At 36.9% G+C, this 13,678-nt stretch overlaps 1 protein-coding gene across 1 annotated transcript; it reads left to right on the plus strand.

The window, feature by feature from the left end:
* The first annotated feature begins 443 nt into the window (after positions 1–443).
* Positions 444–4,341, plus strand: LOC105785913 (uncharacterized). The gene is made up of 11 exons (XM_012612111.2): positions 444–709; positions 1,001–1,178; positions 1,391–1,465; positions 1,843–2,080; positions 2,161–2,285; positions 3,003–3,036; positions 3,122–3,168; positions 3,279–3,419; positions 3,530–3,594; positions 3,679–3,751; positions 3,841–4,341. Exons 1-11 carry the CDS (start codon positions 607–609, stop codon positions 3,965–3,967), a joined length of 1,206 nt encoding a protein of 401 aa, XP_012467565.1. The 5' UTR covers positions 444–606; the 3' UTR covers positions 3,968–4,341.
* Positions 4,342–13,678: the final 9,337 nt, after the last annotated feature.

A 13,678-nucleotide genomic window follows, 5' to 3' on the forward strand; every position in this document is an offset into this window, starting at 1 on the left:
CCAAAATATGGGCCTAAAAATTTATCTAAGCCCAGACCGAAAGAAAATTGCTAAGCCCGAGCCCGGCCCATATTAAATTTTACAAAACCAAAAAAGTATATATTTAATATAAATATTTGATTAAAAAGTATATTTGATTAAAAATAAAAATATATATATTTAATATATAATTCGGGTCGGGTCGGGACGAGCCCAAAAAATTTTACCCGAGGCTCGGCCCGTTTTCTAAACGGACCTCTTTTTTTGCCCAAACCCATATTTCGGGCCTATATTTTTACCCGAACCCTCCTTTTTTTGGGCAGACCGTCTGGCCGGGCCGGGTAGCCCAACCCATGGTCACCTCTATTTAATACTTATGGTTGAGCAAAACGCTGCGTTTTATATTCCGGTAGATGAAGTTTCGACCAAGCCGCGAACCTCTTTTATTTCCCTCCAAAACGTCTTTCAAGAATCCCTCCAGAATGCCCATGAAAAAACCCTGATATATACCTACACTAAATATGTTTCGATTTTCTTTTTCGATCATTTCATTTCATTTGATAAAAAGAAAGCTTTAAAATCGTTGTCCTTTTAGCCTAAATCTGTTTTACTCTAATATCACTGCCAATGACAAGCCACGAAGACGATCTTGATCTCCTTTTGTCTCTTCAAGAGAGGGTTTTGGAAACGCCTCCTGCTTCCCCTTCAAGTCCCCACTCTCAGTCTCCAGGTAAACTTATCCACGCTTTCTCGTCACACTACATTTTTTTCCACACTTTGCTTTGGGTTTGTTTTGGATTTGTTCATTATAAAGCCCTTCTGGGTATCTTTTATTTCCACATTTTGGATTTGGGTTTCTGCTTCTGCTTCTGCCTCTGGCTCTGGCTCTGCGTTTTCCCAATTTTCTTTTATTTGTGGCTTGCTTCACATCTGGGTTTTGCCTATTCTTTTTATTGCTTTTGAATTTCATAATGGGTATCTCTCGGTTTATTGTTACAAGTTAGTTTGCCAAATTTTGTAGGCTACCTATCAGATGATGGATCGCCAAGGCGAAGAGGGAAAGCAGACTTGTCTGTTTTTAAGGATTTTGTTGAAGATTGCCTTGATTATGAACCCAAATCAGTTGAGAGACATGCTAAGCCAAAGCCACAGAGTTCAAATGATATTCAAGTTGAGAAGTTTTCAGGTTTGCGTATAAGGTAAAACCACACTAACAATGACTATGATTGATTTGGGTGACTATTCTGATTATTGGAGACAAAAAAAATGGCTAAAAGATTTCACTCTTTTCATTCTTTATTTTTCCTCAAAGCTAGCCATGCATGCCAAGTGTCAAATGGAAAAGCCCTGACAATTATCTTTTGATACTTCTTTTCTCATGTTTAGCTTATGTTTTTCTTCTGTTTGTTAGGAAGCAATTGGTCAGCCCTGCAAAGCTAAGTGAGCACTTGTCTGACATTCGTTTTGTTCGGCTACCGACTTTGAAGTATGCAATTTTACCTCTTTTAGTTGTAACATACGCTTTTATTGCTAGAATTCTGTTGAGGGGTCTGACCTTCAGGCCTCAACAAATCTGATATTGTCTTTGGTTGAGGTTGTCTTTCCATTCTGCTGAGATTCTTTAGTGGGTTCATGAAGTGGGATCTCAGAGTGTCCAAATAAGACTCAACCCTATGACTGATGACATATAGATCATTTATGGGGGAGAATGCTACCATTTGAGCTAGCTAGTTCTCCTGCTTTTGGATGTGAAGTTCCCTTCAAAGTTGCCTCAGCTAGAATATTACTTGCAAAGCCCTGAATGAAACATAGTTATGCATAAACTTTATGAGGTAGGTGACAATATATTTTGGCTATTTACAGGAATTTGTTGGTGGGAGACACCCTTTATGGTTGTTGGGCAACCATAGGAGTACTGATTGAAAAGGGGATTCCAAAGACTAGCTCTATTGGGAAAAGCTATAGCATATGGAAAATTGGGTGCTTAGATAAAAATACTGTTTCTCTTTTCTTGTTTGGTGACGCTTATGAGCAGAACAGTAAGGAGCAGGTTGGAACCGTTTTTGCATTATTCAGTTGCACTGTTCGCAAAGACACCAAGGTATCAACTTTGTCGTATTTTAATTGGTTCTGTAGGGTACCCTTCATGAAGAAAGTGATATCTTCTGTATTGTTTTGTAGGGATCAGGGTTTTCCTTGAGTGTTGCTGCACCCAACCAAATTCTAAAGATTGGTACTTCAGCTGACTATGGAGTTTGCAAGGGAAGAAGAAAAGATGGGACGGCTTGCACAATCATTTTAAATAAGTATGCTACAAGTCTTGCTTAGGTTCTTTTGATATATTGACTTTCTTTGAACAATTGATCACATATACTCTACCTTGCCAAGAAATGGGATTGAGAGAATCATCTTATTTTGCAGCTAATGGTATATGTTATAATTGATTAATCCAAGTAATGTTATAGTAACAAGCTTCTCAGCATCTAGTTTCAGCATTTACTACTGGCAAAAAGAAGCTTAAATGGAAAAGTGATTTGAATGATGCTAGTGAGCTTCCAAATGAATGGTTATGGCCCGTTCTTCTTGTGCTTGCATCATCAACAATCCATGATTATAAACTTCCTGCAGTCATTACCTTGTTAGCGGTTTGCTTGTAGTGCATGGTAACTATCGGGTCAGAAGAGCAGAAATGCCTAACCCTTGTAGAAAATTTCTTGGTAGGTTCAGGTCTAAGGAGTCTGGTTTGTGCAAGAAGTAAATAAAACTGATTCTTTAGAAAATCTTTGATATAAAATTAGATGTGAAATCATCACTTCTCTTTGTTTAGATTGTTTTTGAAGCTATTTGTCAGCCTTATGCTTTTCGTCCAATACAATTTGGCACTTATGTTTTGTCATGCATCTTGTTAAACAACTCTCTAATCAATTGAACACAAGGCTCTAAGTTATCCAGCTTTCTTTGTATGTTTGTCTGTGTAATTTCTCTCTTTATATTTTTACTTATAATATCTTCATTTATTTCAGACGTCAAGGTGCTTATTGTCAATATCACAAATCGGTAGGCATGACATTACTTTATCTTTATCTCTTGGGAGTAGGATGTATATTACCCCTAGTTAACTCTTTTCTGATATGTTCTGCAGAAAGCGTCAGAAAGATATTCCACAAAGCGAACTGAGCTAATGGGAGGGTAAGTGGTCAATGCTCCATTTCATTTTTGTATCCTCGTATTAAATTAAATTGCTCAATTCATTCCTTTTCTAATTTTCATTATTGACGTTCTTTTCTCTAATCGTACAGGAACTTGAGAAGAGCATTTAGAAATCCTCCTAGATCGGAAGGAATATACATGGTTGATCCTCTATCTGATAGAACAAACATGGAAAAGGCCTCTAAGCCAGTTAAACTACTGTCTGTGGATGCACTCAAACGGGCATTAAGGTATGTAACTGATAGCATTGATTATATTTCTTCTGCAACTATACGCCCCTTTGAAGATGGAACAAAGTTGAGAATCAACTGATTAGTTTGAACTGCATTTGAACGAGCAGAAATGGAGATAAAGTGACAACAAATAGACACTCTCAAGGCATAAGGTTTCTTAATGCAGTTACAGGTGTTTGATTATAAACTGTCTCTGCTAATGCTGGTTGCAAATCTGTGCAATATCCTGTTATTGATAGTTATGTTGTAAATGCAGGGGAAATGAGTACTAAATTAGTAAATGGAGCATCCAAAAAGCCTGATCAACAAACGGTTGGCTCTGAGAAGAGGTAAATTGTACATTCTTGCTCATTGTCAGCAATTCATACTTTCTTGCCATCTTTCCGTTTACTTAAAGGATTCATCCATCACTGCTCAGGAAAGAGTCTAGTGTAAAACAAGATACATCTCTAAAAAGAAACAAACATCTGGATTCAAAAAGAAGGAAGCTAGAGCAGGAGCAAACTTTGGAAGACCATTGGAACCAGCGATGGAAACTCGATTGACCTCTATATTTTTAGTTCAGATGATGTTCAGTGTTATGGTGCACCGAAGTTAAACAATCCTTTGCCTTGAGTGCACATAGGTCCTATCTCCATAGTAGGTTTGCAAAGTTGGCTATGCAGGCTAGTTCTTGTTTTCCAAATTCTAATAACTCTTTAACTTGTAGTTTTCAAGCTGAAGGTATGTAGACGTAAGTTGGATACAACACGGGCAGTTTTCATTTCTTTGAACAACTATTAACTTAGTTCTTGTCAATTTATCACTAGGATTAAAAATCATATTATTGTTTGAAGGGAGGTTAAGTTTGAGTCTCATTTGTGTCACCATGTGTGGGGTTGTAATGATTTTTTATGGTAATTGTTGATATAATTCTAAACCGATTAGTTTGAAAGATTGTCATAAAAACTAAGAATCTAATGTAATATGATTCTTAGGGGAGCCCAAATCCAAGTGTTAAATTGGTAATTCAAGCATAAAAAAATGATTGAGCTACCAACTAACCATTATATGAACAAAAGAATGATCATAATGTGTAAGAAATTGATTGGATATGCAGGTGATTGGTAAGAACAAACAAAGTAGGGGACACGGCATCTTATGACAGTGCTAGATACAATGATGTTTAATTGAGAGAGAAAAATAGTAGGAAAGAAGTTTGGTTATCCATGCACATGGAGTTGGTAGTAAATGGTCCATGTGCTTTGAGAAAAATTTAATGCTTGTTTTTCTAATTTTAATTATAAATTGTTAGTTGGCCTAATTCTATAATTTAGATGATTAGGAATCATTAAATAAATCACAATTACACTTTGTCCACTAACTATCCCTACAACAACTCCCTTAATTTAAACATCCTAAATCATAAACAAAAGGAAAATGATTCTTGCCAATGTAAAATGTTTAGTCCTAACTCCAATGATTAATCATTGTGAAATGTTACAAAGTTTTCTCCATTACAAATTAATAATAGAATGTTGTTAGTGATAGGGTTATTTAGAAATTGAATTCAAAATTGGTGTGTAAACGATGATATTTAAATTTATCATAAAATAAATCATACTAAAACTTAACTTGAAAATATAATCAAATATAAGATATTAATCGTATCATTAAACCTTAAATAACCTCATATGTTAGTATCAAGTAGGCATTAATGGCGTCATTAAATCTTGACTCTCTTTATTTCACTCATTATTATCCAAATTAATGGCAACAAAAACCCAAGTACTTCAGGGCGATTTCTCACTTACGTTATGTCTTATTAGGCAAAATTCTAAGACAATACTGAGGTTAAGACGAGATTGTTTGGTAATTGTAAATGAATTTTTGCTCACTTGTGAAACCAGCTGTGCTTCAGAAAGAAAGCACCAATTGACCAACAGAGGTGAAGGGCCCGAGGGGTGGGGTCGGTAGCCATTTTATGCTGAGGTGTATATGCTTGGATTTTGGACTTCTATTCTATTATTCAAATTAATGAAGTAATTATAAATAAGCTTTTGAAACTGTTAAGTTTCATTGAGTAGAAACAACCTGGATATTTATTAAATAAAGTTATAAAAGTTTTATCTTTTATTCAAGAATTTGATCTTACTTTCAGATATATGGTACTAAAGAACCCAGAAACAAATTAAAGCTTGGGGTCGTAGTCTGGGCCCTGAAGTAACAAACAAGCGAGCGACCTTCATAAAATACTGAATAATATATAATGATGAAGCTATAAACTTTTGTTGAGATGTCGCAGTTGGATGATATAAGAACTCCATCAATGTTGCAGTTCGATTAGGTGCCTTTTAACCAACTTAACAACCACCATTAACGAATTTAAGCTTGTTGGGTTTTCAATAGATTGTGATGGTTGATGATGCATAATTACCCTGCAGACAATGACAACGTTGCATCACGATTTTGCTATTTCTTTTTTTTTTAAATTGAATTTGGATTATGCCCCATTTTTAGGTGCCTTAGGATTATTTCTTGAAACCCAAGATTCTCATCTCTATTTGTTTTTCCCCCTTTTGAACTTTACTTCGCGAAGAAGGGAAGCTGTCGCCCACCTGTTTGTGATTTGGCCTGTGAGAGTGAAAGTCCATAGCTACATGGAAGAAAATAATTTACACAACTTGTTTTTAAATTCTTGCTGATGGCCCAAGCAATGGAGTTTTATTTGACTCTTTACAAATGTTAAAATATGTAAAGTATTATTTGACCTTTTGCCTTGAGTTTCATCCTACTTGAATTTGGATTTAATGGAGTATTATTTACTTTGATAATGTCCAGACTTTTCAACTCATGTAATAGTTAATTTGATAATTAATTCTAATATCTTAATTTCAAAAACAAAATATTTTCTTGCATGATCAAGGTAGGTTTATTTACGTATTCTTTTAAGAGCAGAATGTGTTTTACTGATTTTTTTATTCTTTAAATAATTAATATTTTATTGACAAATTGAAATTAAATACTGTTATATAGCAATTGTGGAAATGTAGTGAGGGCAACATGTTGTGAAGGCGTAGTATTTATTTGGAAATATATAAAAAAAATGAATTACAGGTTCATTAAATAGGCCAAGTATCATTTGAAAAATAAAACAAATAGTTCATCAATTCTTCCAATTAATCTGTGGATTTTAATTAAAACAAAATCCTGAGATACTAATACATTCAGAATAAAACAAACGAGCTTTACGGTTCACATGCAAATTATTTAGGCATGTTGCCCCCTATTTTCTTGATTTTTATCTAGTTCTTCATCACCACCAAATTTCTCCAAAAATCACACGTATTTTTTGTGGATTACTAAAAAAATTTTAATTTTTAAAAAGATTAATTTCACCCCTCATTAAATTTCAAAATGTTTTAAAAAAATTACACGTATCTAGGGTTAAGGTTAGGGTTTTATTAATTTTGTTAGAGTTAAAGTTTTTTAGAGTTTAAGGTTTTAAGGGTGAAATCGCGAAAGTTTATAGGTAGATTTGAGGGACCAAGGATGCGAAAACATATCTCAGAACACATACATTTGATATGTCATGTTGGGATAAGACTATTACCTCATAAACTCATCTTATGGACGTCAGGTTTCGGGGTGGCAATGCTTGATACGGTAACAGATCGAAGTCTAAGTGGAGGTCCCAATAGGCGATCGTGATGCGGCCACGAGTTCGAGTATAACCAGGGGCCAGTTGACGGTCGTTATGTGGTCACGAGTTTAAACTTTTTAGATACCCGCAAATGATGTCTTATGTATACCATACATAAGATTGACGTCATAATCATAAGAAAAAACAGAGGGCTTTCCAGTGTAATCAACGTAATTTTTTCTCTATTTCCAGGTAGCCGGTATCTTTAACTTTTCATTCTTATTTGAAAGCTGACACCGAGGTGGACACAATAGGGCTCTCAAGCGGAGATAGGATGTTTTGGCACAATAGAAGTTAAACGTAGGTCGATGCAATAACAATTGTAGTTATTAATGAGTTTTTTAATAATGGCAATCGTTGTCACCCCGAAAGGAGCATCACCTTTACTGCACCGCAACAACCGTTGTTCGTCTGAGAGTCCTTCTGCGTCCACAGCGGTGTCGACCTTCAGATAAGCAAGAAAGTTAAAGATATCGACTGTGTAGAAATGGAGAAAAAATTTACGCCGATTATAGCGGGAAGTTCTACAGTTTTTCCCTATAATTATGCCCTCAAACTTCTATATGATATTTATAAGGCAACATTTTTGGTACCCGAAAAGTTTGAGCTTGTGCTCGCGTAACGATCGTCAACTAACTCCCTCGTTATACTCTGATCCATGACTGCATAATGGCCGTCAATTGAGACCTCTACGTAGACTTTCACCCGTGATCATGCAAAACAAAATAACCCCTAAACTCGACTTCCACAGGATAGGTTTCAGAGGTAATGGTCCCATCTCAATAGAATATATGAAATGTGTGTATCTCAAAGCTATATTGCATCACCGACAACTCAAGAGTACCTCGAACCAAAAATTTTATTAGCAACAAAAATTTTTAACACTGAAGCAAGGAAGAAAATGGAGAGAGAAATATTGTAAAGTGGAGGAATGGAGGCCGGGAGAGATGATGTTTTAGGGATAATGGAGTATGAAAGGAGAACCCCCTCTTATAGGCACGGGGAAATGGTGAGATTGCAAATGAAAAAATATCTATGGTCAAAAATGCGTCGCAGGACCAGCATTTTCATCGAATATCTTCAAAATGTGCTTCAAATCTGTAAAAAAATTCCCAGGACAGAATACTTTCTTTTTTGCAAACTTTATGAAAATTTTAGTGAAAAATTATCCAATTAGGTGCGTTTTCTTATCATGTCAATAGGGAAGCTCGCCCAGCTAGACAAGTTTTCACTAACATTTTCATAAAGTCTAAAAAAAGGACCTGACCCCGAGAATCTCGGGTAAAATCTAAAGCACATTTTGAGGCACTGAATACCCTCTGAAGCATGCGTCTGATGAAATGATTTGATCTGTGAAACACGTTTTCGAGCACCAAATAGTGTTCCACTATCATTATTCGATGAAAGTGTGTCTTTAAAAACAGATTTTGAAGCACACATTCTCTTTCTCATTATTCTATTTTGCTATTAAAGTACCAAAATATCCAGAACTTAGGCATGCAGCAAATTCATATCAAACATTGAAGAGTTGAGTTGCGAGAGTCATCTGCATTTCTTTGGATAATCGTCTGAATATTTTTTTTATTCTAAATATCCAATTTGTTTTAAATTGAAATGAGTCGACGAATGAAATTTGTGATTTACTATGACGATCAAATCTGTAATACGAAAGTCGATATCGTATTTGCAGGAGCTCATTTCATGGAATTGGCTTTCAACCGTACCATTCAATTGTGTAAGCTACGAACTAGAATCAGGAGGAAAGCCGGGGGTTCGAGTCAGGGAAGAATTTTGAGCTTACAATATAGATATCTAGTATCGGTTGACCACTTTAAATATGAACTATTTGATGTGAAAGGCGAGCTTGAGATGGAAGCGGTCATATCATTGTACTGCTCAAGAAGAAATATTGTAATAGAGTTATATGTCGAGTTTGCGAGGCTGATGGAACTGGTTCATCTTCAGCCACCATTGTGGATAATGTTGGAATCAAAAAAGAAATAGAAAGTCCTACTACATGGTTGTGCAGTAGGTTCACTAGTTTGTTACAAAGCTCTTATTCTGATATCCTCGAAACATCAATGGGTAGAAATTCTTTAGTGTCCAGATTTGCGATTCAAGGCATATGAACATTCGCCCCATATAACCAACACCGACCTCTCTTTCAGTAGTGGTTTAGAGTTCTAGCAACTATTGTACAAAACACCTGACCATGCAAGCTCATCGTCAAATGTCTGGGTATTAGAAGTTGGCATGGAATACCCCAACAAAGATGCTTTTCTTGGTGCACTGAAGTAGTACAACTTAAGGAATGGCATGAACTATCAAGTCACAAAATCTTGTTCGGAGAAATTCAAGGGAAGTGCGTAATGTGCGACGAGAGGTGCAAATAAAAAATCATGGCATTTTTCAGAAGAAGACAAGCTTGTGACGATAACTTGTGAACGATAAAAAAGTATTTCGGTCCACATACTTATGTTGTAGTAGATGGTGAGTAAGGCGATCACCCGATTTTCTGACATAATGTGACCTGACTGAGGTCTTCGTTTTTCCCAATAATGTAACTTTAACTCGTCCTTTGCAAGTGTAAGTCAGGATTGGCTGAGGCTAGACTTCGACATTATGCCTGACATTATTTTATTTATGGTGAATGTGAGTCTTAGGATTCTTGTCCCAGTGTTGATTGCCAAAATTCGTAGCTAGCACGATTACACATCATCGTACTATAAAGCATGGGTCGTAAAACAAAAGGCTATTGATAAGTTGCATCATGGCTGGGACGCGTCATACAACAATTTATGGCAATGGTGTCAGGTACTAGATCGGTACGTACCAAGTTTCGTAACCGATTTGGAAACGCACCCAGCATACTTTGATGATCGTCTGGTCCTTAGAAAAAAAAGTATTCCACTGGTTCTTTTGGATATTTGATCAATGCATGAAATTTTCCCGGCACTACAAGCTTTTAGTGCAAATTGACGACACATGGCTGTACGAGAGGTACTAGCATCGGTTGTTGATGGCTGTTGCCCAAGATGGTAATCGAAGGATTTTGTCGATAGCGTTTGCGATAACTCTCTCCGAAAAGACAGATGATTAGGATTTCTTCCTTAGCTAATTGTGCCGACGCGTTTTCCCCAACCCGACATATGTGCAATATTAAACAAGAATCAAAATCTTATCTACTATTGAGTGACAGGGTAGCCTTTAGGATCGTACCCACTATAGGTACTGTATACGACATGTCGACTCCAACTACCACACAAAATGACCTTCAAAAAGTGAGCGAGATCAATGCATTGAAATGGGTACGTAGTTTCCACTTTACCCACGATCATGCTAAACCATATATCATCATATATTGTTTGCATTTATGGGTATACTTTTTTCGACAGGGTATGAGCTTGTCCAACACCATTTTCATGATATGTTGCATAACTTCCATGCTATCAACAATGTCGATGTAGACTACTATGCCAACATACCTTTCTAACAATGGATGCAATCGTATGACGGAGGTTTACAAGAATGACACATGACAACGAACTTAGCCAAATGAATCTATTCTATACTGAAGGGGACGTGTCATTTGTCGATAACCTCGGTTGTCAAAGAAACATACTTTTACTTGACTACCTTATTTCCAAAGCGGACGACGTCATATGTTAGGCAGATAGCGAGCGGTTACATTTGATGTGAGGATGTTATGAAAGAAATTATATGAAATATAATAAGAGTGAACACTATGTATATAGTGTGTCACTCGCATCGAAACTTGCAATTTTAGGTCACGGAGTATACTGGGCCCGACCAGGACATGCCAGAGGCATCATATCGTGTAAACCTACCAAAAAATATTAGCAATTATGAGAGGTTCCAAGCACTTTGATTCTCATGCACACATGTTATTGTCACATGTGCGAATGTACAATTTGAGTACACGTCTTATACCAACAATTTGTACAAACTGGAACACATGCACGATGTATGGAGACCTAAATTCCCACCCGTCCCAAATGAAAATATGTGGCCACCAGTGCCCAGCGTGCCGTTCGAGTTGGCCACGAACATAAACTTGTATCGCGCCCGAAAAGTCACCCGAATTTCACTCGAATACGCACCAATATCGATGTTCGAGAGAGGGACAATCAACAAAAGTTATGCGGGTACTATAGAAACCAAATGCATAGAAAGGCAGCATGTTCTGTATTAAGGGGTACATTGGGGCTTCAACGTCGCTAGCATTCATTTTTTTCGACGATATAAAATTGATTACAATGTTTTCTTTTTTGTGTAAAAAAATTGTTCTTCTTTTTAACTTACATTTCAATTGTATTTGCTATCGCCTACTAGCATTTATATAGTGTAAAAATTACTCATTTAAGCACTACTTCAAGTATCAATTACTATTTCTCAATGAATTAAACTTTTTCCATTTTTACAAGTTAGTCATTGTACTTTTATTAATCACTAGTTCGATAAAAGTGTCTATCCAAAGTTACATATTTCATATCAAATATTATATATGGAAATTTACGTATAATTGACATTAGAATTTAACAAAGAAAATATGAGTTGCAATAGAATATACAAAAAAATATTATTTCTTTATTGATGCTATTTATATTTACATCGCAATAAGTAAATAAAAAAATACGTCATCGGGCTAAATGTGTGTCGCAGGGCGGTGGATGACACGTAGGATTTTTGCGCACAACTAGTGGTGTCGGCTCCTCCACTTGATCGTGACCATCGTCATCATCTTCTTTGTCTTCACCTCTACCCTCATACTTACTTCATCTCCACCATCGTCTTCATCTTTATCTCCACCGTCAAATTCATTTTTGTCTTCGTCTTCGTCTCCATCTCTTTCATCTGTGCTTGATTGCGATGTCGTCCTAGCCTTCTATCGTATGTCCTTCACTCTACGAGAAGGTGGTGCCGATGACCCATCTCGATAAAATAATGACGTGATGAGTGTTTGTGACACTATTATTGAATAATTGTACGATGTCACAATACTCGGATACATCGGTATTGATCCGGGCATCGATATTAACATTGATGACGGTATTGGTGTCGCCATAAATAACGATACATGTGTCGACATATGGCTCGACATTTGCGTCAGTATAGGGCATAAAATACTGGAGACGGAGGTACCCCGAAATATGTACCTGCGGAAGGGGTAGAAGTAGGGTGTTGCGATAGTGCATAGTATGGTGCTTATGAGAAAATACGGGGTTAGTGAAATGAACAAGAATAAGTAGAGTGGACTAACTGGGATGTGGCGTAGACATTAGTGGTGCTTGTTGGGTTGGAGCTAGTGACGAACTCGTCACAACACCTCTTCCGAACCTATGTTGCTAGGCCGCTTATCGTGGCTTCTTTTGATGAAGTTGCCTACTCCACACCTCCACTGATAGCAGATATAGCTTGCCGACGACTCTGAACCAGGGCATGTACTCCAAATAGCTTGCCATGTCCAATGAGAAAAAAGATTTGTGGATGGGTAATTATTTTATCCTACGATCCCAAATGTCAATGTTCTCCTTGTGGTAATCTTTCCAATTCTCGTCAGTCTTCCTCTGCAGACCAGCTTGTACAATGCTTCCATGTCTCGCGGTGTTAGCAGAATTTGTTGCCTCCACCCGAACTGTCGCATCACTCGATCTGATTCGTGCATCTCCACCATCGTGTACATTATCAACGACACCTTGACGTCCCATATACTCCGAATGGCCAAAAATTCTAGCGGGACGTGTTCTATGATATCCGGCTCAGCGTACGGCATCCATCAAACTGTAGTGCACAATTGTAAATTCTATTATATACAGAATTTTATTTTACAAATCATTGTATAATTATTATAGGTTTGAAAAAAATAAATAACTAACCTCGACTTTCGAGCATTAATCTAACATCAGTCGGATATCTTCAAGCTACTCCAGTAGTCCTACGTAACTTGGCCATAGTTCCACCTATTCAAGTGATATGTTAAATAAAACATAAAATAAATAAACAACAAGTATATTGGTCCATGGTTCCACCTATTCAAGTGATATGTTAATTCAGCTCATGGTTCCACCTGTTCTTCGAGCTGCTCTTTGTTACTAATGAGAACGTATATGGATCATTCACTTAGGGACGTTGAAATGGTAGTCGCCACCAAGGCCATGACTGTAGTAAGATTAGGCAACCACTGATTGACATCTTATTCAGTTCTATCACCCGACACAACTTGCGATACAACATGGCCAACACAGTTGATCCCCAGCTTAATCGTCCACTTTTTTTAAAGTCGACTAGGTGTAGTAACCACCTTATGTGTTTTTGAGAGTTATCAGGCATTAGAATACCCCTGATTAACCTCAAAATGAATGCTTGGGCGTATTATTCTTTGACAATATCGGACGTGTCCTAAGGAAGATATTTGAAATTGGTTTCCAACAATTTCATATCTATCCGGCCACTGTAAAACTTATACGACACCCTTTCCAAAATGCCTTGCAAATGTCCTCTTTACTAGGAACGACCGCTGGCCCCATGATGACTGGCCCATCCACCGGTAAAC

Source organism: Gossypium raimondii, chromosome 1, assembly GCF_025698545.1.
Source record: "Gossypium raimondii isolate GPD5lz chromosome 1, ASM2569854v1, whole genome shotgun sequence".
Lineage (NCBI taxonomy): Eukaryota > Viridiplantae > Streptophyta > Magnoliopsida > Malvales > Malvaceae > Gossypium > Gossypium raimondii.

What these genes read in the sequence shown, in the direction of transcription:
- LOC105785913 (XM_012612111.2), top strand. Translation starts at nt 607, where the DNA reads ATGACAAGCCACGAAGACGATCTTGATCTCCTTTTGTCTCTTCAAGAG. An exon ending in ATTGTCAATATCACAAATCG is followed by an intron (nt 3,037 to 3,121) that starts GTAGGCATGACA and finishes TATGTTCTGCAG; the next exon opens with AAAGCGTCAGAAAGATATTC. An exon ending in ACGGTTGGCTCTGAGAAGAG is followed by an intron (nt 3,752 to 3,840) that starts GTAAATTGTACA and finishes ATCACTGCTCAG; the next exon opens with GAAAGAGTCTAGTGTAAAAC.